This window comes from Calonectris borealis, chromosome 3 (assembly GCF_964195595.1).
Source record: "Calonectris borealis chromosome 3, bCalBor7.hap1.2, whole genome shotgun sequence".
Lineage (NCBI taxonomy): Eukaryota > Metazoa > Chordata > Aves > Procellariiformes > Procellariidae > Calonectris > Calonectris borealis.
In genome coordinates, this window is record NC_134314.1 from 25,112,890 (window position 1) to 25,138,683 (window position 25,794).

A 25,794-nucleotide genomic window follows, 5' to 3' on the forward strand; every position below is an offset into this window, starting at 1 on the left:
GAAAATGATGGAACCCTTTTCAAAGAACTTGTCATTACTGAATCAGTTAGGTCTCAGGCTGTCTTGAACATAAACCCTCTGCCTTTCCATCAATCCCACTCACAACATGTCTTTCTGTAGATTGGAAAAGATTTTGAATAATGTGCATTTTCACATGTTTCAGTTCAGATTAATATCCACAGTTGTCATTCTCTTGACAAGAACAATAGCTACTTCTAGTGTCTATACTTCCCTCTTGGAAAAGAAAAAACATTGCCTTTCTTTTACTCTCCACAGTATTTTCACTACATTGGAGAAATGCAAACAACAGCAAATATTATTTTCTCTTCACTTATGGAAGAGCTTGATCTGTCATTTCAGAGAAAGAAAAACAAAAATCCAGCCAAATTCTCTATTTAAATGTCAAGCTAGATAGAGATAGCTAAACTTTAAGATAGCTAAGATATGTTTTAAATAGATTAAAAAAAAGAAGTTTACAGTACATGAAAAACAGTTGATGTTGCAATATCAGTTTTCAGATAACAAGTAAGGTTTAGGAGAAAAAAAAAATTCTTCTTTCTATCAAATAATATTCAGAGGCCCAAAACACACACACAAATAAGAAGTGATCAAAGTATATTAAGGTGTTTTATTTATCATATGATGTTGCTTGTGCTATTTTTGAACACCTTATGCATTCATTTATCCCCATGAACAGCAAGATACATTAGGTGAAAGGAAAATAGTATCAGAGGTTGAATGCTGTAAAGGGAGGGGAATACCCTCGCTCTGTCAGTCGAGTAAGCATTACTCATAAGTAAGCTCCAGACATGTAAGATACCTTAAAACCCGCATTCATTCATAAGAGACTGTGTTCAAAATATAGTTATGTATGTTTTCATAGAATCACAGAATCATGAAGGTTGGAAAAGAGCTCTAAGATCATCGAGTCCAACCATCAACTCAACACCGCCACCATGCCTACTAAACCATGTCCCTAAGTGCCACATCTACACATCTTTTAAATACTTCCAGGGATGGTGACTCAACCACTTCCCTGGGCAGCTTGTTCCAAGGCTTGACCACTCTTTCAGTAAAAAAATTTTTCCTAATGTCCAGTCTAAACCTCCCTTGGTGCAACTTGAGGCCATTTCCTCTCATCCTATTGCTAGTTACTTGGGAGAAGAGACCAACATCCACCTTGCTACAACCTCCTTTCAAGTAGTTGTAGAGCACAATAAGGTCTCCCCAGAGCCTCCTCTTCTCCAGACTAAAAAATCCTGATTCCCTCAGCTGTTCCTCATTAGACTTGTGCTCCAGGTCCTTCACCAGCTTCCTTGCCCTTCTCTGGACACGCTACACCACCTCAATGTCTTTCTTGGAGTGAGGGGCCCAAAACTGAACACAGGATTTGAGATGTGGCCTCACCAGTGTCGAGTACCGGGGCACGATCACCTCCCTGCTCCTGTTGGCCACACTATTTCTGATACAGGCTAGGGTGCTGTTGGCCTTCTTGGCCACCTGGGCACACTGCCGGCTCATGTTCAGCCGGCTGTCAATCAGCACCCCCAGGTCCTTTTCTGACAGGCAGCTTTCCAGCCACTCTTCCCCCAGCCTGTAGCGTTGCATGGGGTTGTTGTGACCCAAGTGCAGGACTCGGCACTTGGCCTTGTTGAACCTCATAAAGTTGGCCTCGGCTCATCGATCCAGCCTGTCCTCTGCAGAAACTTCCTACCCTCGAGCAGATCAACACTCCCGCCCAACTTGGTGTCTTACTGAGGGAGCACTCAATCCCCTCATCCAGATCATTGATAAAGATATTGAACAAGACCGGCCCCAAAACTGAGTCCTGGGGAACACCGCTCGTGACCGGCTGCCAACTGGATTTAACTCCCTTCACAACAACGCTCTAGGCTCGGCCGTCCAACCAGTTTTTTACCCAGCGAAGAGTGCACCTGTCTAAGCCGTGAGCCGCCAGCTTCTCTAGGAGAATGCTGCGGGAGACAGTGTCAAAGGCTTTACTGAAGTCCAGGTAGATCACATCCACAGCCTTTCCCTCATCCACTAAGTGGGTCACCTGGTCATAGAAGGAGATCAGGTTGGTCAAGCAGGACCTGCCTTCCATGAACCTGTGCTGGATGGGCCTGATCCCCTGGTTGTCCCGCACATGGCTTGTGAGCACCCTCAAGACGAACCGCTCCATAATCTTCCCCAGCACCGAGGTCAGGCTGACTGGTCTGCAGTCCATCCTTCCTGCCCTTATTGTAAATGGGCCTCACATTGGCAAGCCTCCAGTCATCCGGGACCTCCCCAGTTAACCAGGACTGCTGGTAAATGATGGAGAGTGGCTTGGCAAGCTCCTCCGCCAGCTCCCTCAGTAACCTCGGGTGGATCCCATCCGGCCCCATAGACTTGTGAGTGTCCAGGTGGCGTAGCAGGTTGTTAACTGCTTCCCCTTGGGTTATGGGGGCTTTATCCTGCTTGCCGTCCTTGTCTTCCAGCTCAGCGGGCTGAGTACCCTGAGGATAACTGCTCTGACTATTAAAGACTGAGACAAAGAAGGCGTTAAGTACCTCAGTTTTATCCTCGTCCTTGGTGGCAATGTTCCGCCCCCCCCGCATCCAATAAAGGATGGAGATTCTCCTCGGCTCTCCTTTTGTAATTAATATACTTGTAAAAACATTTTTTGTTGTCTCTCACGACAGTGGCCAGGTTGAGTTCTAGCTGGGCTTTTGCCTTTCTAATTTCCACTCTGCACATCCTAACGAGATCCCTGTACTCTTCTTGAGTTGCCTGCCCCTTCTTCCACAAGTGATAAACTCTCCTTTTTTTCCTGAGTCTCATTAAAAGCTCCCTGTTCAGCCAGGCTGGTCATCTTCCCCGCCCATTCTTCTTACAGCACATGGGGACAGCCTGCTCCTGCACCTTTAAGACTTCCTTCTTGAAGAACGTCCAGCCTTCCTGGACTCCTTTGCCCTTCAGGACTGTCTCACAAGGGACTCTCTCGACCAGTGTTCTGAGCAGGCCAATGTCCGCCATCCGGAAGTCCATGATAGCCGTTTTGGTGACCCTACCCCTTACTTCACCCAGAATCGAGAATTCTATCATTTCATAGTCGCTAAGCCCAAGCCAGCCTCCGACCACCACATCTCCCACCAGTCCTTCTCTGTTTGTGAACAGCAGGTCAAGTGAGGCACCTCCCCTAGTGGGCTCGCTTACCAGCTGTGTCAGGAAGTTATCTTCCACACACTCCAGGAACCTCCTCGTCTGTTTCCTCTCTGCCATGTGGTATTTCCAGCAGACGTCCGCAAAGTTGAAGTCCCCCATGAGAACAAGGACTAGCGACTGTGAGACTTCTGCCAGCCTCTGGTAGAATATTTCGTCTGCCTCCTCATCCTGGTTAGGTGGTCTATAACAGACTCCCAGCAGGATACCTGCCTTGTTGGCCTTCCCCCTCATCCTTACCCACAAGCACTCGACCTCATCATCACTACCATTGAGCTCCAGACAGTCAAAGCACTCCCTAACACACAGGACTACCCCACCACCTCTCCTTCCTCGCCTGTCCCTTCTGAAGAGCTTATAGCCATCCATTGCAGCACTCCAATCGTGAGACTCATCCCACCATGTTTCCGTGATGGCAACTAAGTCATACTTACCCCGCTGCACAATGGCTTCCAGCTCCTCCTGTTTGCCACCCATGGTGCATGCATTGGTGTAGATGCACTTGAGCTGGGCTGCCGATTTCTCCCCTGACATTGGCATGCTGCCCCTAGGTTCATCTCTAGAGAGCCTGGTTTTATCCCCTTCCCCCTTCGAACCTAGTTTAAAGCCCTCTCCATGAGCCCCGCCAACTCATACGCGAGAATCCTTTTCCCCCTCTGAGACAGCTGAACTCCGTCCGTCGCCAGCAGTCCCGGTGCCGTGTAAACCTCCCCATGGTCAAAGAAGCCAAAATTTCACCGATGGCACGTTTTTGCAAGGTTCCTTGACATTAGAGTCCCTCAGATATTGTAAAATACACTTTGAGCTTTAAGGTTCTTTTAGGTTTTCCCTCTTCTTGATATTTTCGTGCACTGCTGGGAATTTTATTGTTGGGGTCTCCCATGTTGGGACTCACATATTTGGATCTTTGGACCTGTTTCAGCAAAATTATTTTAGATCTCTTTCTCTTTCAAATTACAGACTACAATCTAGAGGGGAAAAGAAGTAATTCTCTCTCTTACCCTCTTCCAGCTTACCTGTGCTCTTAGGCCTGCCAGTCAAACTGCATGTGCTGTTGTTTCTTAAAAATTGTTCATATGCCACTAACTTGGACCATAACTAGATGAGAGTCTGCTCGGCCCTCAGTGGATAATGAACACATAAAATCTGTACAAGATTCATAGATTCACAGAATAAATTAGATTGGATGAGGATGTCATCTAGTCCAATGCGCCTCTAAGCCAGTCCAGCTGGAACAGAAGGCTCAGGGCCTTGTTCAGGTGAGCTTTGAATGCTTCCCTGGATGGATATTCCACAAACTCTTTCGGAAACTTGCTCCAGTGTTTGACCATCCTCATAGTAAAAACATTAACTTTTTTTTTTTTTTAATCCTGAATCTAGTAGTAATTTACCACATTCCAACTTATGTCCTGCCTCTAGTCCTGTCACTGTCCACCTCTGAGAAGAGTCTGGCTTTCTCTTCTCTACGCTTTCCTGTCTAGTAGCTGTAGACAACAGCCTTCAGATTCTCTTAAGGCTGAGCAAACCCAGAACTCTCAGCCTCTTATATATCTCTGCTCAGGCTGGCTCGCCATCCTGATCTGCTGCACTTACTCTGGTATCTATAGTTAATGGAGTGAGAAAGGCCCCTTCAGGTGTGAATTCATGCTATTTTCCATTAAACATTTAGGCATTTAGGCATTTCCATTAAACATTTAGGCATTTAGGCATTTCCATTAAACATTAGGGTTAACTCTTTCCAGAGATGCTTTTCTCTCTCCACTAATAACAGAGTGATCTTAGATGCTGCCCTTAATACTTTTAACTAAGTATTTGATTTGGTGGAATTCAGAAGAAGAAAAGGTTCTGCACCCGTTATGGCTATGAGGAGAGACTCAAGCGCAGGAGGGAAACTGAGGCATACCTGCACAAATAGTAAAGTAAAATACTCTCCAAAATAATAGTGGAAGTATACAAGTATCCCTTGGATCAATACACACAGACACTTTAATACATCTTGAGAGAGAGTTATGTTTTAGTATCCCATTTTTACCTAGTCTTCTACCAACTGTTTCTCTCCTCAATACATCAAGCGTTAATAAAGACCTAATGTGGTTTAATCCGGCAGGCAGCCAAACACCAAGCAGCCGCTCGCTCACTGTCAGTGGGACAGGGAGAGAACTGGAAGGGTAAGAGTGAGACTAGCAGGGTACTTAACAACAACTGAAAACATCAGTGTGTTATCAATATTCTTCTCATACTAAATCCAAAACACAGCACTAGGATGAAATTTAACTCTATCCCAGCCAAAACCAGGACACCTAGATAAAAATTACATTTGTTTTCCCTAAAACAGCAGACCTTTGGATAGCAAGTGCATACTATATTTTTGTATCATACAATTTTGCTTGCAGCAGCTGTACTTGCCAAGTTGAATCAGAATATATAGAACAGGATAATAGCAGACATTCTGGACGTCTTGTCTTTCTCTAGCCTATTTATTGAAAAGCTTATTTCACTTCATTATTTTTTAAAACACTTTTAACTGCTGCCCAGTTGCTAATGAAATCATGACTTTGCGTATAACAGATTCTCTTCACGTTGGAGTTGTTTATGAGTTCTCAAACTCCTTTGAGGGTAAATAGAGAAAAATTTTTAAAAAGTAGGTCAGTCAGAAATAAAATAGATTTTTAAATTATTTTTCCTGTCACTTATGCCCTAGCTTGGAAGAGCCTTGATTCAGGAGCCAGGTTTGATTAATTTGCTTTCTGGAGTTGCAGAGAACTTTGCACAATTCCTTCTATTTCCTATGAAGTTTTCCTTTCCATTTATTCTTAGGTCTGGCTGTCCATTCCCTGCTGAGCAATATATAAATCTCTGCATGAGTTGGAGGCTCCCATCTCCTTCTTTTGACCCTCTTCTCTGCCACACCTTGAACTCTCTGCTTTTTTTCCCCAATAGGGAAAGAGCAACCTTCCTCGTTTCTCCATAGAGGTCCATTTGACATCATCTTCTTTTTCTAATGAATATAACAAAAGCTGAAAACAAAAAAAGCAAGGAGATGGCATTCATCACAGCCTGAGACACTGAATTTTCCATGTTTCCCAAGATTTTTAACAAGTTTTATATAGTGGGAAAACAGACAATTCTCTCTGCTTCTTCTTCTATGCTGTCCAGAGAGTTCTGCCTTTCCTACACAGACAAGATTATTAAGTTCTAAAATTCCTATTTAAAATGCATTGATTTAAACAAGAAACAAACAAAACCAATTCAAAACATGCAATGGACTGGAGTTATTTTGACAAAGACTCAACACATTTAAAACTAGGGAAACAATACATATCTGTAGTTGCATGCTCTGTATACATGTAACAGGAAATACCTTCCTCTTGGTCATATAGAAAACTAAATGTGCCTACCTGAAGTCAGAGCCCACCCTTTTCCCATTTTCAGGAATTCCAGGATCAGGACATGTATCAGATGCAATTGCATCCCCACTCTGGGTCACTGCAAAGTAAAGGAAAAAAAAATTCAGACATGCAGCTGTAAAGATGACTCTTCACTTTTCCCATACATTAACTTCCATGGCCTGAATTTAACCATCTGCATATTCACAATTTTTCCTTGAAACAGTATAAATTATGACCAAAAAGCAGCCACATAGAATTGATTTATTGGGTGTATTGTTTATTTTCTTTGGTTATGATTAAAAAACATGTTTTGCTTCTGTGGGAAAATAAATGATTGATTTCCTATGGCCATTCATCTTTTTATGGATATACTAGGATCCACAGCTTTTCTCAGACAGGGGAAACAACACTTTGTGAAGTCACCTTCTGAAATATTCACAACACACCATTGTAAGATTAAGATAGCGTAAGAAAATAAAATCTCATTTAAGCTTCTGTCCATAATAAGACTTGAAATAGATAAAAGCCAAGAATCCAACTGTAATACAGAAATATTTTTATGAAGATAAAGCTCATCTCAAAAATATATAGAAAACCCCACAGAGCAATGCATTTGTAACCAGCTGAATATGTGCTCATGCAAATGAGGTTCAAAATCTCTATTTTGTGTTTTCATGTAGGAATAGAAAGAGAAGGTATCCTATAATGTTCCGTTCCTTTTGCCCTCCATTCTTGCTCCCTCCAGTCTGTCAGATACTTAAATAACACTAGGTATATAAATATATAAACTTATAGTCCTTTCAAAACTCAAAACAATTTGGACATTCAATTTTCACTTTTTTCTTCTTCATTTGTAAAAAGGTATTTAAGGCATATGAGGAATTCAAAGTAATTAATCATAAAGAAAAGACATAAAGTAAGAGAGCACAACACCGTGAATATACAGAAAACCTGAATACATATGTGCTTTCTATCCTGCACACATATGCACATGTGTGTCCATGCATAGTTACACTCCTCCTGTCTTTCTGTTTTCTCCACAGAAGAATAGAGCTAGCAGAAATTTGTGAATCACATTTTTCATCTTAAAAGATTTTTGGGAAACACTTAAGTACAGGGATGAATGTTTTTCCGGAATAAAAAAAAAGGTAGTTGGAATATTTTAGCTGCACAAAATAAATTACACAAGCCTGAGCGGATTACAGATGACAGCATTACAGCTGAAAGGTGATGAGAGATTAGATGTAAAAAGTGGCTGGTTTTCCCACACAGTGATATGCTTTCAAATTGAATACACTGGCAAAAAGAGTGGCAAAAAGGATACATACAATCAGATGGTAAGAGTTATAAATCTTTATGTCTGTTTTGGAAGCATCAGGGACAATTAATTTATACAGAAATCCAAAATTTTACAAGAGAAAATTTTAAGAAATTAAAAACTGCATTACAGCACTACAAAAATATAACTAAAACAAAGCACTTCTAAGTATCAAAGTATGACCTGAGCATAGATTCTTCTTAAAGTAGAGAAACTGCAATCATCACATTATATTTCAACATTTGTCTACATTCTTTTTTTTATTTTGGCCTGTAGGCATCCAGGAAGATGTGCCGAGTTCCAGACGTATGATACCTGCTCTGTTTCAAAAGGCAGTATTTCTCTGGGTAAACAACAGCGTGAATCACCTTTCCCTGATACTGGTGTAAGAGCGTCTTGACAGAGGAAGGTAGTGGCTGAGAAGAAAATTTTGCAAAGGTCATCATACATCTGGGGAGATCACTTAATTCTGTGCTGTAAGGTCTCAGTCAACATTTACTGGTGTCCCAAACAAAATACTTAGGCATTTTGTATGTATGTCTGTAAAAGGAGGTAGCCTTACTGCAATGTGTTTGTACATAAAACATGATAGCAAAGGCAGTGTTCTCCACCTTGCATTACAGTTGTTACCATAAGGTTCAAGTTTAGTAAACTTGATATGTCAAATAGCCATATCAGTCATAGCACTTATTTTCTTGTTTCGGTGATTCAGTAGTCAAAATTGAACCTTACTTCCAGTAACATAGCTATACTTCTGTGCTAGAAGTAGTAAATATTTAATTTTTTTTTTCTGAAAAAATGGAAGAAATGTTAGTAGGAAAATTATTTATTTTAAGGAACGTCAGTGTATAAGCAGGCTGCTTTTCTAGCAAGATCAGTTTTTGACTATAACAGCATTTCAATGCTGACACGTCCCAAGAAACTACAAAATTAAATTCTCAGAATAAAATGCATGTTTACTAGCTAGTATAGACTTGTTCTGAAAGCCTTTATTTACACACGCAAAAATCTTTATCACTCCAATTAATATGAGTGAAATTAGCAGGATTGGCCTCCTGGTCTGGAGTGTTTTCAAGATGGTGAATTCCAGATGCTATACTTTTGTCCAGCTGAACTGGATTTTTATTCATGGTTGTTTTTTTTATTTATCAGGAAATAAATTTTTAAGTAAACCAGATTTTTAATTGTGTTTCCAAAACATTTCTGAGATTATCATAATATTTCTTCACCTCATTTAAAGAAAGATTTCTGGGACAAACAGGATACAATACAATAAGTAGTGTTAAAAAGATGTGGAGAAAAAGATGATTCCTTCCCTTTCCTATATTTTTAAAACATTCTTGTGCTGGTTTTGGCTGGGATAGAGTTAATTTTCTTCACAATAGCTAGTATGGGGCTGTGTTTTGGATTTGTGCTGAAAGCAGGGTTGATAATACAGGGATGTTTAATTACTGCTGAGCAGTGCTTACACAGAGTCAAGGCCTTTTCTGCTTCTCACCCCACCCCACCAGCCAGTAGGCTGGGGGTGCACAAGAAGGTGGGAGGGGACACAGCTGGGACAGCTGACCCCAACTGACCAAAGGGATATTCCATACCATATGACGTCACGCGCACCATTTAAAGCTGGGGGAAGAAGAAGGAAGGGGGGGACGTTCGGAGTGATGGCGTCTGTCTTCCCAAGTAACTGTTACGTGTGATGGAGCCCTGCTTTCCTGGAGATGGCTGAACACCTGCCTGCCGATGGGAAGTAGTGAATTAATTCCTTGTTTTGCTTTGCTTGTGTGCACGGCTTTTGCTTTACCTATTAAACTGTCTTATCTCAACCCACGACTTTTCTCACTTTTACCCTTCCGATCCTCTCCCCCATCCCACCAGGGGGGAGTGAGCAAGCGGCTGTGTGGTGCTTAGCTGCCAGCTGGGGTTAAACCACGACAGTCCTTTTTGGTGCCCAGTGTGGGGCTTGAAGGTTCCGAGATAGTGACATATTTGATTGGAACGTGCTAGATCGAATTTATAGCTGTTATTGCTGTTTAGCTATTAATTGGCAGGCTCCTGTGCTTGCCATGGGGCTTGCTTGCCTTACTGTGTGTTAGAGTCTAGTGCTCGTTAGTGGCTGCTTTTTGCTTTCGCTGCTTGCTGTGCTGCTGCACTGCTGATCATCTGACTGTGCTGTGCCTGGGAACAGTTTGATAACAGCAATGGGGATGCGCCTGGGCTTGCAGATGGCCAGGGCATCGCTGCTCTTTCTGTGCTGCTGTACTGCACAGGCTGGAACTCCAGTGAACTCGAGTTGAAGGGACTGTGACCTGTGGATGAGTCCATGCGGGAGCAGGACTCCATGAAGCATCTGTGGCCGAGGATAAGTCCATGCCAGAGCAGGTACATCTTGAAGCATCTGTGGCCGTGGTTACGTCTGTGCCGCAGCAGGTATACCTCTGAAGGGGTTGTGATCCAAGGAGAAGTCCACACTGGAGAAGGTACACCTCGAAGCATCTGTGGCTGTGGATAAGTCCATGCTGCAGCAGGTACACCTTGAAGCGTCAGTGGCTGTGCATGAGTTCATGCTGGACCTTTGCAAAATTTTCTTCTCAGCCACTACCTTCCTCTGTCAACATGGTCTCACACCTATCAGGGAAAGGTGATTCAGGCTATCGTTTACCAGAGAAATACTGTCTCTTGAAACAGAGCAGGTGTCATATGTCTGGAACTGGCACATCTTCCTGGATGTCTACAGGCCTTGTTAAACATGGCCCAGGTTTTAGCTTCTACTTTTCCCAATGAACTGTGAAGTGTTTTTTAACAGATGGTGATTGCATGACATGCTGTCATAACAAAATAAATCCAATTCCCTGTGAAACAAGTCTGTCTGATTTTATCTTTCCAGATGGGAAAAAAGGAACAAATCTCTCAAATTAGTGAAACCATTTATTATTTTTAGTGGTTCAGAGACAGCAGGGATTTCAGCGCATTTATAAATACATGTATATACTTTTAAATGTTAATATACTTAAAAAACCTTTACCTGCCAGTATTTTGAGATTTACCTAAAATTAGATTTTAAGATTTCGAGATTTTTTTTAGTTCCAACATTTGTTAGCATTCAGACTGAAAATAGATTAAAAGATGCCCAAGCAAATCCCTGTCAGAGACCTTTATCTTCCTCTATTTCAATCCTGTCAGATTTCCCCTTTATCCACAGCTATGAAGCATTATCCACTGCCACTGAGATCCATAACATGTGAGAGGAGAAAGTATCATCTTTGATTTGAGTATCTTGATTCCAGAATATGTTTAAACCTTGCAGCCTCTTTCTGAAAGCATCTTTTAGACATGTAATCTATTCATTCAGTCACATGCCCAATCTTTCACTGTTTTACCTTTAAAGAAAAAGACTTTTGTATGCTCTTGAAAGACCTATGTCTTACCTGTTTGTACTCTTTCAAAATGATACTGTATAAAGTTTCATTTACCTAGGGTGTTATAAAGTGTTTCATGCTTTTTGCATATTTCTTCTGCTTTTTCCTTCTTTATCATATCAAACTTAAATTGCTTCTCATTACTTTCAAAGCTCATTCACAAACTATCTGTATTTAACTATCATCTCAATTTGCATTTTAGAATTTTAACATTTCAAAACATTGAAAGTATTAAGGAACATGGACGGTAATCTTCCCATTTAAAGCTTGCAAAACTTAAGAATAAATATAAACTATGCAGAAACTCTGGCACAGCTATGCACTAATTAGTAGCATTTATCTTAAAGCACTAACAATGTTCCTTTGTATTGTGAATATAAATTAAACATTTATAAACCTGTATTTATGACAAATAAATTTAGGATCAACCTAAATAATACCAGCCTCTCTCAATATATTCTTAGTACATTCTCAGTATACCCTCTGTTTTAAAAAGAAGTTTAAGAGTATATAATTCTGGCAAATATCAAAGTAAGGTATTACTTTACATAGATAATTCTTCACACTGTATCCCAGTTGCACACAGTTCTTCAAGGAACCATCAGCTAGAGAAAATGGTGTGTGTTCCATGAGACTAACATCAGAAAAAGTATTTGAAGTCACAGGGTAGGGATAACAGTGAGGAAAGATTCTAGTCAGGTGGGGTTTTTTTTTGAAATATTGGTTACTGTAGAGTCTAACAGAACTCTGCCTTTCTCTTTTTTTAACAGAGGGTTTGAGAACAACCACCAGACATGTCTTTAGTATAGAGACAGAGCATTCTCAATGGACGATCTTAACTCTGGAATTTCTCAACATGCCATGCTATTATATACTATATTTACGTATTCTCAGACCTTTCTGTAGAAATAGTTGAAAAGAAGCTGTGAGCTCATTAACGTGATGGACAGCTTTTCGTCTGTATACAACCTCTATGGTTAAGACTGGTGATTTAAATTTCTATTTGATAAAAAAATCTATTCTTTCTTTACTGACTGAGAATGAATCAACATGATTTCTTCCGTTTTCTCAGTTGGGATCATGCAGACTGGAGTTTCCACAGCTTTGGAGGTCATCTTTATTGTTTAACTTCGTATATAACATAGTAAGAATAGAATTCCTTTAAGAGGTTTCACATGTCCTGATTCTAACACAATAGTACAGAAGAAAGACTGGCAGTAACTGTAAACAGAAATCAGACTTCTAAAAGTCGTAATCATAATAATAAATAATTAGCAGATACATTGACATCCTAATTTCGCTCAGCATTTGGGAAGTATTTAACTTTATTCAAGGAACCATATTAGGCAGGAAGAAGGGATGGTGCAACACGTTTCACACAGCAAGATGAGCAACATGAGATCTCCCTTGTTATAATATCAGTTCTACTCCAGGCAAGCTGCTGTGCCTTAGATGCATTTGGAATCTTAATATATATTAATGATCTACTCATGCTCATGTAAAGCATGTGATGAAATGCTTTCAAGGGCTGGACTTTGAAGCAAAAAATTATTATATATAGATGCGTTATACTGCATATCTTTCTTCAAGAAAGGAGGTCTTTTTTTGTTTGCAAAGATATTTATTAGGAGACTTTTCATGTGTTGCACTTCTTAGCAGCACATAAGCTTTAGCCATTGCAAGATAGTGTCTTTCTGCAAGTAATAGGGCAGCAAGTTAGGGTCATGATTAAACTTGCTTATAAACAATGTCTTTGCATACACCAAATCATCTGCATTAGATTTTATTTTAAAAACTATGACACGGTCAGAAAAGGGCAGAACAGTTTGTTTTACATGAAAATATTCATAAAAAGTCACACTTAGTTATTTTAATAATTTTGGCCTACATAATTTTCACTATATTAAAAAAAGTAATAGTTTGGTTTGTCTCTTGAACTCTTCAGCAAATTAGAGGACATAAATTGGATTTAACTCCTTTTTTTTTTTTTCCTGATATCTCTTTTGCAGAAAGACATACATGAAAAGTATTAAGTTGGAACTCTAATAATGAGATACAAGGGCATTACTTATATGGGTATATGAAAGTATATGCTTAGTGACAGATATTGCCTTGTAATTAAATAAGATCTCAGGCATGATAGAAAATACAGATTTGAGTAGAAATAGTAGTTGCAACCAAAACACCATGACAAAAAATATATATTTCACCTAGACAAAGAAATATAAAGAGTGCTCTATAATATTTTTCCATACAGCTTCATCCAGGCTTTTAGAAGACAGGAAAACTACTGTTAGCAAAATGAGTTGATGGTCCATATACTCCATCATAGGCTTTAAGTAACTCCTTCAGCAGAAATAGAATAACACTGATTTATTACAGACAACAGAAATAAATCTGCATGAAACTTATTCTAATGAAGAAGTGACAGGTTATTGAAACCCAGAAAGACAGAAAAGAAAAAGATATACAAGGAATGACAGGTAATGAAAGTTTTGCAGTTCAACAATGTAACTACTTTCAAGAACATAGTTCAAACTCTTTTTTCCTTAATTTACCTATGAATTGACTATAATTTTAAAATACTATTGAACAGGAAAATATGGTCATGTTGACACCAGATGACGTAAGTGCATAAGGCCATTCTGGGCAGTTATACAAGGAGAAACCATATCCAAAACCTGTTCAGGTGATTCTGGGCCCAGAACACTCTTACAGATGGCATTGTGTTTCTTCAAAATGATTAACAAATCTTCCAAAGTATTGTTCTATTAGTTCAGCAAGCCATAGACAGCTGCTAGATTTCATATAACACTGAAGTTCTTCAGTGTTTCTCACTATAAGAGTGTTTTAGCTTTGAAAATATGTAAGGAAAGTTTAACCCTCCCTCTTGCTTTAAAAAGTCAGATTAGAAGAAAAGTATTCATTTCTGCAACAGAACCTATAAAAAATCCTATCATTTTCACATGCTAAAGATAATTCTTTTAGCTTTTTTTGAATAAGTTCTAGCACCTTCACACATTGGGAAATCATCATCACACTGGATTGCAGCTGTCAATACTTGGTTAAAATATAGGATCTCTGTAGTTTGCCAGTATATTTATGGCATTCCTTCCTCCAGCAGCTGGGGATTTCTACCAGTAGTCTTATACTTGCTATAACCAAAATAGCTGATGTGTACCACTTATTATTCCTTAGTGATCACAAGGCCTGAGAATAGATTGCCCTTACATAAATCCTATAGTAGCTTTGTCCATTCTTAGAGAGTGAATCAGCAGTTAAACAAAAGGAAAAAAAGTTTTCTTCTCACTCTGTTTTGTTCTGTTTTGGTTTCCCAAGGGAATTTGACCAACTCTCCTTTGCATCCACCTCTGTTTTCAGCAGCTGAATATAAAATTTATTCCAGCATAATGAAGAAACTTAAGGCTCGGCAGATGCACAGCTTTCAGTCAGTCTGGGAGCTTATTAGTCCAGCTTTTCTTGAAGTCATGAAGAGCCTGCTCACTCATAACAACATTTGTTTTTATATTTACCTCTAGATCAATACAACAATTTAAATAAATATATTTTCACATACCTAAGAAATTCCACACTTGGGAACTGTGGGGAGAAATTGTCAAATATTTACCTTTTTAGTGTAATTAAACATGCTCGAAAATGTACAAACCCATTTTTGTCTTTTCATTTTAATTTATGATTTATGGAAGACACCAATTTAAAAATATTGTCCCTTCATTAATCCTGATACTTAAATAATGATCTATCTCACATCTTTATATTGCTTAAGGTCATAAGGGGAAGACAGACAAGAAACTGTCCCACATCACTACATAACAACTATATTGTGCTGTCTTCGTGGCTTATTTACAGTAAAACTACTTAGCGCTCACCTATAGTCATCAAACATATGAAGTTCTTATAACATTAAAGACATGAATATAAAAGTATTTTAAGCTCATTAGTCATTAGTTTTCACACTGTACTTTGGATTCCACCATTGTTTTACGACTTGCTGCAGGTATGATATTTTTGCACCAATTGCAAAGACCAAGCTTTGACTGCAAAATATTTCTCTCCAGTCATGAGAAAGTATTTTACTCTCTTAGTATTACCTAATACTCAAACACAAGGAAATGGAAACCATTAAGTCAACAGAAAAAAATATCAGTAATGATAGGGGGTGCAGGATCTTATCTGATAGGCAAATGATTAAAAAATTTCTTTAAAAAATAAATACATTACCATTTATTTTTCACACCACATGACAGGAAAGGAAAGCAAAAACTTGACATGAAAATGAAATTATCATTATACATTTGTCCTTTGCAGACCACACAATAAGCTATGTGTAAGGTTTAAACACATAGCTCAGAGTAAGCAGAGTTGTTGCTTTTTCCAGTACCGCTTCATTCAGAAATGTAGGAAATTTAGTAATTTACTTTGAAACGACAGAGCTGATGAAGAGTCAGTAGTAAAGAGCAATTTTATGGGATATCCAGAAGCATTCTTTTAAAAAGAAATAAACCCATCATGTTGTTTTGTCTCAGTGGCTTAGAAGTTTGGAAAATTCCATTTTTCACCAGTGTCAGGTTATAAACTTACCCTTCAATGCTATTTACTTGTAAATATACTGCCACTTTATAACATATTTTATTGATTCACAAGGCAGTCTTTTTCTTTTCCTTTAAAAATAGCTATCTAGCATCTTACTGAGCACTGCCATTTCTGTAATAATTCTGAAGGTGACTATAAAGTCTAATTTTTTATATCAATAAGGGTTAAAATGACTGTGTTTAAATAAAATTCTCATTTTCTTAATTAGCTATTTAATGCACATTTGTCAATCAATGAATTACCTGCTTTTTTAGTCTGGTAACTGATATTAAATTTTTGGTTGGCTTTTCAGAGTAAAATGTTTAGCATTGTGTAACAAATCTAAGGTGGTAACAAAAAAGTTAGCCATGGGCATACTGCATTGTTAATCTAATTCTTCCATATAACCTTTAGGATTTTGCATTGAATTTATATAGATTGGTCCACTGTCCAAGGTTTGTAGAATTTAATCAAATAGTCTTTGACTTTGAGAAAGAGTTTAAAATTAGAGAATAACTGCTAACTATAGGATAGTCTACTGGGGTGGAGCTGTTTATACAGAAAATAAGATAAACTCATACTGAAAAATTCAGTTCTCTGGCCTTCCTCTGACTTTTTTTGTGACTTTGAGCAAGCCATTTAGGACCATATCTTAAGTGAAACCTAGGTAGAACATGGAAGCTTGTGACCAGAACTATTCCTGAAGTTTCCTGTTGAGCTGCTTTCTAAAGCTGGAACCATTTAAATTGTGAGGGGTCTTCACTTTCTGCCTTTAAGTTTCCCCTACTTAATAGCTGTAGTTTTGTATTTGCCAACAAATGACATCCCTTAACAGTCCTCTTGACAGGACTAAGCATTGTACTGTCTTTCTCTCTCTCGCAGTTAGAGCAAACAGATGAGGTCAGAATACCTCCAACGTATTACCAAGACGACTGAATTTCTCACAAAATAAGAAACACCAGCTGATGATGATTTTCTTTAGCGGTGCAGCTTAGTAGTTAGAATAGTCTCAAAAAAAAAAAAAAACCCAAAAAACAACTCAGCGTTCAAATACCTTGTCTAACTTACTTAATTCAAGTTAACTTCTTTGGTTTTCTGTATAATGCCCAGGTCATAAAACTACGGGTCCATCAATGTTGTTAGTTCTCTCCCCTTCTCTCTTGTTGAAATTAAAACATTTGGGGGTTGGGGAGGAAGTTATTTGGGTCAGAGAAAAAAAATATTCCATAAGAATGAGTACTGTTGTGTAGCATCACAAAGACACTCAGATAGTGAAAGACATGAATTTCAAATACTGCAGTAAGCACACTTGTTTTCACATATAATATTAGGAATTAATAGATAAAATAAACAGTCCTTGAGGTCTTGAAATTTCTATTTTGGCTTAAACAGGACAACTGTACACTTTCCCCTAAAGTCTCTAGCTTGCTCTTGAGCTATTCTTCTACAAATACTTGTAGATATTCTTCTAGGAATACTTGTAGATGTTCTTCTAGTACTTCACTAAATGATCTTCTGAGTAAGTTTTGGGGAGAACCGTCCTCAAACCAGTTCTGGAAGGAAAAGTGTATTTGTCTTCCTGGAAAGAAAGATTCCAAGACATGGTCTCCAAATGGATTGAACTGCCTCTGTTACATGGAGTGCGAGATTTGATTACTGTTTTCAGCATTTCTGAAGAGCTGAATACATCATGGTGTTACACAAAGTGAGAATACAGAGCACAGTTGGAGTCAGGCTGCTCACTCAGGGTACTGACCATTCTGAGTATCTTAATTCTCCATGTTGGATACAGTGCCAAATGTGAAATGAAAGCAAGAGTAAGACCAAGGAGCAAGGTACTGGGCTGGGGATAGGAAGCCAGCAGAAGTTGGGTACTTCTATAAGAGACAGGATTTTTCAAGGAAAAAGGGTAAGCCTATGCATCAAGGTTAGCACAAGCAGTTTTCGCGGACAAGACTGGCAAAGACCGCAGCTTGTTGAAGGTTTTTATATTGTGCTTAATGGGTGGCTCAACTGAACTAAACTGAACAAAAGAGCGAGAGTAAGTACAACATTGCAAGCTCAGAATCCAGTTCAGAGCTGGAGAGCGATTCTATGGCCACTGACCTCACTTGTTTTTTTAATTCACTCTAACCAACCACTCATAGTTGATGATTTTGAATTTTTGTATTATTGTTGTTTTATTCTCTTGGGAGAATCAATTGGCTCACTGGAGGACCCAGAAGGATAATATTTATAACTTTCTTAATTACTAAACAGTGCATACTGGCCACAATTTACTTTGCTATTCATCCAGGAGAAAGGGAACAAAACTATGATTTACAGATGGTTAAATAGCTTTTTCTCCTCAATCAGTGTGGTGGTATTCTTATCCACGATTTGTTTCAGTATTCCTGAATGCTGATAAGACAATGTTTTTTCCAGTTCTTACAAATATACTATATTTCTAACAGTTCTGATGAACAAGGTTAGAAGGGAAAACTGCCAATGACTCAGATTATTGAAAGAATAAAGGAGTAGGAGTTGCTTTTCTTTTCAGGTACCTGCTGAGGGAAATAATGTCCTGATACCAAGAGAAAAAATAAGAGTAGTTCTGCAAGTTGGTATATAGCAGGCTTAGTAGGTATGATCACTGTGACACACAGGTAACATGAGGGCAAACACGCTTACTGTGACAGCAGAACTGAATTCCAGTCTATATCTTAAACTGCATGATCATTAACATTTCAGTCTTTCCACTGATTGCTCTACCTGCCTCAAACAAAATAATAATCATGTTACAAGCATAAAAGGGGTCAGTAAGAGACAGACTCTATTAATATGTGTTTATCTTCTGGTTCAAGTGGAAAAGAAAGAGAGGAGGCATTCCAAAGACACAAAATTTAACAGAACAAAGCTGTTAATTTTAAAGATCTGATTTTTGTGCTTAATACTTCACCTAATAGTTTTAGTGGCATTTTTTCAATAAAAGACACATTTTATTCAGTTATAAAATAAATAATTACATGCATATACATAAATTAATTTTCTAGAGCTAAATCTATACTACATGGTAGTGCTTGTGATTGAAGTGCAGTGCTGACATTCTAAGAACTGTATTTAACTGGCTTGCATAAATATCAAATGTTTGGCTACAATGATTGTAAGGGATGCACAATCCTCCCAAGAAATAACGCAAGTATATTCCAACTAAACTTTGAATTATTGCAGCTGAAGTTCTGTTAGTTAAATTTATAAGCAGTCTGTCTGTGGATACACCAGAAGCTGGATAAGAATTGCAGTTCCCAAGAACTCCTAATTTAATATTTAATACATAACCATAGTAGATGGCTCCTCCAGTGGTCATTTTATCTTCTAAATCCACAAAGGGCTTCATGTTTAAAGTAGCATTTACAAGGCTAAATCCAAAAGTAAATCATGGTCATTTACTTGTGTAAGCACCTAAAATTCAGGTACCACTTTTTTTTGTTTTTTTTTTTGCATTACTTTGTGCAAAGTACATCTGTTCAGAAGAGAGACTATTCCTTCTGCTGATCTGCCCACATCTATTAAGAGTACTGATCTCTACTTCCTTTTGAGTGTCCCATTCAAGAAGGGACTTCAGAATTGTGATTCCTTAGTACAATGAAGTATTTTCTGACAACTTAGTATAAAATGCCTAACTCCAGAGATAGGATTTATGACTTTTTTTTTTTTTAATACTAGTTATATTTCTGTATGCACTTTTCAGGCTCCTGCTCAGTGAAAATGATTATGACATTGTGTGTAAGCATCAGGAAATATATGGAAGTTTGTATAAGAAGGACCATACCAGAAAACTCAGCATCATTTTTTTTTCTTAAACATATGTTTTTAACACTTTTTCCAGACTTGGTTGAAAAAAATAAACGTAATTGTTTGTATTCCTCACTTGAAAGTGTCCAGTAGCTATTAAGATGACCTAAATTGATATTTAAACACCATGAATCTGCAGAGTGGGTATTATATGACACTACTTTGACAGAATTCTGCTTTTCAAACCGAAGTGCAAGAACTAGAATAGCAGCAGTACATAATTTGTCCTGATTTTTTACAAAGAGTGAATCAGAGCATACTTGAAATAAAACTAGAATGTCTTGTGCCCTAAATTGTCTATCTATAACTTCTGTAATTAGGGACAGTATTCAAAAAGAGAAAACCACTGTATCATAGATAAGTGAACAATCTCAGAGCATAACCTTCTCCAAATAAAAATACATACTCCAACATTTTTGCTAATTCTGTAAAGGCTCAGTTTCAAGTTATAGAGAAATTAAGTAAAAAACATCAAAATAAATGCTTTTCTTTTGTACACAATGATGTGCAGCTGTATACAATATCTCAGACTCTGGATATCTTTAAAATATACAGCACAAACATTTAAAACATTACTTCAGCTTGGCTCTTTTTTCCCCTTCATTGAGAGTGGCAGGGTGGATGTCAGCTGCAACATGTTCCCTCCTACTCTTCTCACTATGACAATAATAATAAAAAAAACCCTTAAGTAATTTATTACAATTTTCTAAGGCATCTATGTGTCAGATACACACTTCTCTCTTGAATGTGTAACCTCAATCATTCTGGTGGGCCTGTTTATTCAGGTGAAATGCCAAACTGATAATTCAAAATGCCTTTCCCTCTTTCCTACATGGAGTCAGCGACTTATTCATGTCAACCTGTTAATTCTTGAGGGAAAGCAGCAAAGAGGTTATATTGGCTCCTCAAATATATTCCAGTCCTCCCAATGTAAGTAAACTGAGACAAGTTTTGAATAAGCAATGTTTTTGGCCCCGATACAAAAGGAGAAGGAAAACAAAGACTTCCTTTTTGAGGGTTTGACCATTAATCACCTTTTAGAAATCACATGCCAGCCTTACAGCTGCTTAAATAGTTGAAAGACTCTATCACTACATAAAACTGAGATTTTATTGATTAAAGCTTGTTTCCCAAATGAATTCAAAGATATAGCTGTTTGCACCTATGAGTGAAGGTATACTGTGCAGATGATCTGCTCTGTTGGGTGGTTGTTTGGGTGTTTTTTAATCACAGGTAAAATACATTGTTTTATGGATCAGTTAATATATTCTGTCTTTATATGTAATATGATGGTGTTAGTAATTCAACCAGGAATTTGGTTAACTTTTGATAAATTTGGAACAGTCCTCCTTGAGAATCTAACCGTGTTAGTCAGATTCTCTAAAGTCTTCCAACCTGATGGAAGAATCTCCCTTGTCTCTTTAAACCAGTCCAAGGTATATTTTATCAGTGCCCCATTTCTGATTAATATCAGAGCAGTTCAGCTTTGCATCTGTGTAAAATGGAGCTCATGGTAATTACTTGACAAAAATGATCAAATACTGTGCATAAGCCTTTTGAAGCTAGCTCAGCACAAAAATGTACTCAAAAGTCATTATGCTTTTCCCTAGATAACTTGAAACAGATACTCTGTAATCTTGTTGCCACTCCCAGAGTTTCTTAAAAATGAGAATTTCATTTTGAGATCAATTTAGAGATGAATACTTGCTCCTCTTTCTGAGGCTGACAAGTCTCATTTCACCCATGACAGCCTCCAGCTGTTAAATAGAAATATGAATCCGAATGTGGAGTACTGATGTGAAAAGCCAACTCCATTGCTTTGACAAAAGAAACAAATAAGATCTACTTAGGTTGTGATTGTAGGAATCATATTTTATTACTGAGTTAGGATTTGTAGGACAGTGGCCCCCACACTAATAAACAAAAACACTTGACATAGGGCTACGTTATTTGACATCTGTGCCTATAAAAATGTCAGCCAGGCTAAATAACCACTGCACTGATTGAACTGAGCCATACGAAGCAACACACTGCAACATTCCGGATCTCTATGACAATGCATTTCAGTTCCTTTAAACTGAAATGCAGTTACTTATCAGAGAGATCCGAGAAGCACTGTCAATAATTAGAGGTAGATTTTATGTCCTGCATGTCTTTACTCACATTGTACTAACACTGAATTGTATTCTGCTGGAAATATTCACTATCGTAATTGTCTTTGGCATAGAAGGACCCACTGTAACTGGGATTTATGTCTTTTTCTACATTGTCCCATAGCTGGGAAGGGGGAAGGCAGGGCAGATGGCCAGAGACCAGGACTGCCAGCAGTATTTGTGGTTGGTATTGCTACACCAGTGGCAGCAGTAGTGGCAGTAGCCACCAGTAGCAGAGTGGCTAATGCTTCTGAAATTATTTAAACGGCTTAATGGAAAGAAAATAGACTTAGCAGATCACCCTGTGATTGCTCTGTATGGTCTTTATGGGCCCCTGCCAACAGGTGAAAGCAGAAAATAATTCACAAGTTTTTTTAACCTAGTAAGAGAACCAAGTAACCATAACTGATTGCCATACTCTTCCTCAGTTGCCTTCCCCTTTTCCCAATAGTAGTTTTTTTTTGTTTTGATTTGTTTTTTTTTTCTGCAGAAAAATGAAGGTTTGTCCTTTGTTGTATGTCCCATGGGCTCTGATGCCTAGAAACCCTGGCATGGTGGGTGAACAGCAGAGGAACTGTACACAGCTCAGAAGTGTAACAGCAGCAGTTCACATCGCCTCCAGCCTGCGTTCAGATTACGTCCAGAGGTCTACAGGGGTCTCTAGGAAGGAAGTGTCCTCTGCCTCTTTCTGGCAGCAAAAAGGCTAGGTCCTCCAGGATGCACAGGACAGCCCACAGTTTTCCATTCAACATGAAATGCAAAATTTTATCCTGCTTGCATTTGTCCTCTTAAGGATATACCAGTCAAAGGGAAAACTCTCCTGCTCAGCACACAATGAAAAAGTTCAAGTTTTTACCATGTAAAATCAGTATGTGTGGCAGTCAGGGTAAAATGTAAAATGAAACACAGCATGAATAAACAAAAAAAAAATGTCTTGGTTGTCTGTTTTGTGCGAGTTAGAATTGTATGGGGTTCACACGCCCAGGCGCTGGCAGGAGGGGCTGCAGGGCGGCCTCTGTGAGGACACAGCCGGTTCCAGCCGGCTCCAGCCCACCCCCCGCAGGGCACGGCTGAGCCCCACAGCCACGGCGGGGGCGCCTCGGGGAAAAGGTGTTTAAGAAAAGCTATATATAAAGAGAGGTGACGGTCCAGAATTGGAATGGCATTACTCTAGGATTCTGCTTCTGTTTCGTACAGATGATCAGGCGAACTTGCACAAACCCCTTTGGCCTGGATGTAACTTCAGGTACTTAAATGAGAGACTTCTTATGAAGTGCCACCATCCTTATGAATGCTCTTTAGAGGTAACTATTTCTCCCTCTCTATAAAAAGACTTAGGGTAATAATATTCCCAACTGAACAAATCCACACCTAAAATGAGCTAGGGTCAAGCCAGAGCCCCTCTTCAATGTTTAAAGAGAAAAAAAAAAACTTGTTAGACACTCTAGCTAGATGGGTTTTTGGCTTCTGTACAAATTTATACACGTTCTCTTTCTGAGTATTAAATACTTAAAGGAACCATTCCCTTCTCCCGTCAGCATTCACTAATCCCTTTAGATGTTCTTTCCTCTCCAGTTTTTATCACATAACATAACAAACATGGGTTAGAGGGAGGCATTTATTATCAAGATCAAATTGGTACCTGAAGTGATTGAAAAATTCTTGCTGTTACTAAGTAACCATTTTTATTACAGTGGCTTGTCCTGACAGCTAGGCAAACATCAATGTATTATTTGTTATCATACAAACACATATTTATATTGGTAATTCACAGGTAAAATCACTCTCTTTCCCAAATCTAGACATCAGAAATGGAATCTTAAAATTAAAGTTTGGTTTTGTTGTTTTAAGTAATTTGAGTATTTCAGAGTTTTATGACTGCAAAAATACAGCTGCATACACATATTTGAATACCTTGCGCATTAGTCCTTTTGGAATCTTTAAAAAAAAAAAGCACTAATTTCCATTTGATATTTTCTAAAATAAAGGAGTGTCAATATGATTTATCCAAAATCACAGAAGGGGTAAGAAAGGGTGGTCCAGTGTGGTTGATTGCCATCCACACTGAACCCTGGCATAATACCATTTGCTTTTGGCAGTACTGGAAACAGCTTTTAAGGTACCACGTGAGAACTTCTGCAGCTGCACAGTCTCAGGCTATTCAGCCTATGAGCACTTAAATATACACACCCATGGAAGCAGGAAATGGGAACAGAAAGAGCAAAAAATGTCTATTTGGTTGTTGGTTTTTGAAAACTGTTTAAAAGCTATTTTCTGATTCTCATTTCCTCCCCCCAGGTAGGCAAGGAAGGAATGTCTTATGGTGCATAGGACTTTTATATTCAGGTGGTAGCATTAAAGTAGCATACAAAGCCTAACAAACAAATGTCCTATGTGGAGCATGAATATGGCATGGCTTTTGTTTCATGAGGCTGTCACAGGCACCAACTGTATAATTCATCTTCAAAAATTAGCTTCTAGGCCCCACCCCTGAAAAGCCTGAAGCTGTTTTTCAGTCTACTTGTCTCGAATCTATTGAGTGTATTTGCTGAACAAGTTATGAGAAGAATTTTAAAAGAAATCAAAACTTATGGGCAACAGTAGCAATCCAGTTCTGATCTACTTACAGAAGTATTTTCCCCAGTCTTAAGGCAAGTTCTGCCACTCTCACTGTGCTGCCATGGTTACCAGAAAGCAAGTACGTCATTTTAAACAAACCCAGATTTTTTTTTCATGAACTACACTCAAGTCTTTGATTTCCAAATAAACATACTTTATATCAGCTATCATGATTTTAGCAGTACTTCACTGTGAAAGTAGTAACTTATGATGATTGGAAAAAAATGTAAATATAGATCAAGTAGACATATTCCTTAAGCACACGAACAAAATGAAAAAAGATATTTGTGAAAACATAATATATTCCACAAATTTTTGATCACCAAAATGTACTTTTGACATGACACAAGGAAAAAACCAAATATTAAGTATTTTATGTAAAATACAATAGAACAAAATAAAGCTCTATAAAGTAAATGTCCAATGGAAAAAACTTTACAATTTCCTGTCCAGTTTTTTAATTGAAATAGGTTCCATAAATCTAGAATGAGCATTTAAAATAAAAAATATATATCCCTGTAGTAAGCAAAATAAATCACACTTTTGGTAAAGTAGTAAAAGAGATAAAATATTGAAAGTAGTCCTTAGGAAAATTCTGACATAAGTGTTTCTATGCCTTTCCCTTTTTATTTGATCAACAAGAAAAAATCTCACTATTTCATGTCTGAAAACTGAATTAACCACAGTCACAAGGTATTAATGACTAACAGGCTGTTCGTTATTTGTTTGCACGCCTTAATATTCAAGGGTATTCAGTTTGCATTATCTTATAATCCACCTTTGTATTCCATAAATCTAAATTTTCTGCTGCTGCTCCTCCAGACTTTGTATATATAGATATGCATTTGGCAGTCTCTTCCTTCTACTTCTTTGGTAAGCTTTTATGTATGGTGTATGGCAAAGAGAAAAGGGAAAAGAATAAAACATTCTCTTGTCCTGCCTCAAGGAGTGGCATGGTAAACTAGAAGCAAGAAGAATATGCATCTGATTCAATCAGTGCTTTTAGCATATCTGAACAAGATATTATCTCTATTAATAATTAAGGCTTCAAACTTCTAATCTAAAATGGCAAGGTATTATTAATGAAGTTCACAAAACTGCATGGAAGAAGAATTGTTAAAAAACCCAAACAAACAACAACCTAACATTTTTAATATGTGCAATTTTAATTCATTTTTACTCTGCCATCCTGACTCCTACAATAACTGTGCCCAAAAAATGTATAGCTAGAATACATATGGACAGTTTACAAAGCCAGGAGTTTACTA

At 38.2% G+C, this 25,794-nt stretch overlaps 1 protein-coding gene across 1 annotated transcript in view; it reads right to left on the minus strand.

The window, feature by feature from the left end:
- CSMD1 (CUB and Sushi multiple domains 1) overlaps positions 1-25,794 on the minus strand; it is a 1,311,413-nt gene that overhangs the window by 460,176 nt on the left and 825,443 nt on the right. The window contains exon 8 of the mRNA XM_075145187.1: positions 6,603-6,690. Coding sequence (XP_075001288.1) covers positions 6,603-6,690 — 88 coding nt within the window. The remainder of the gene's footprint in view (positions 1-6,602; positions 6,691-25,794) is intronic.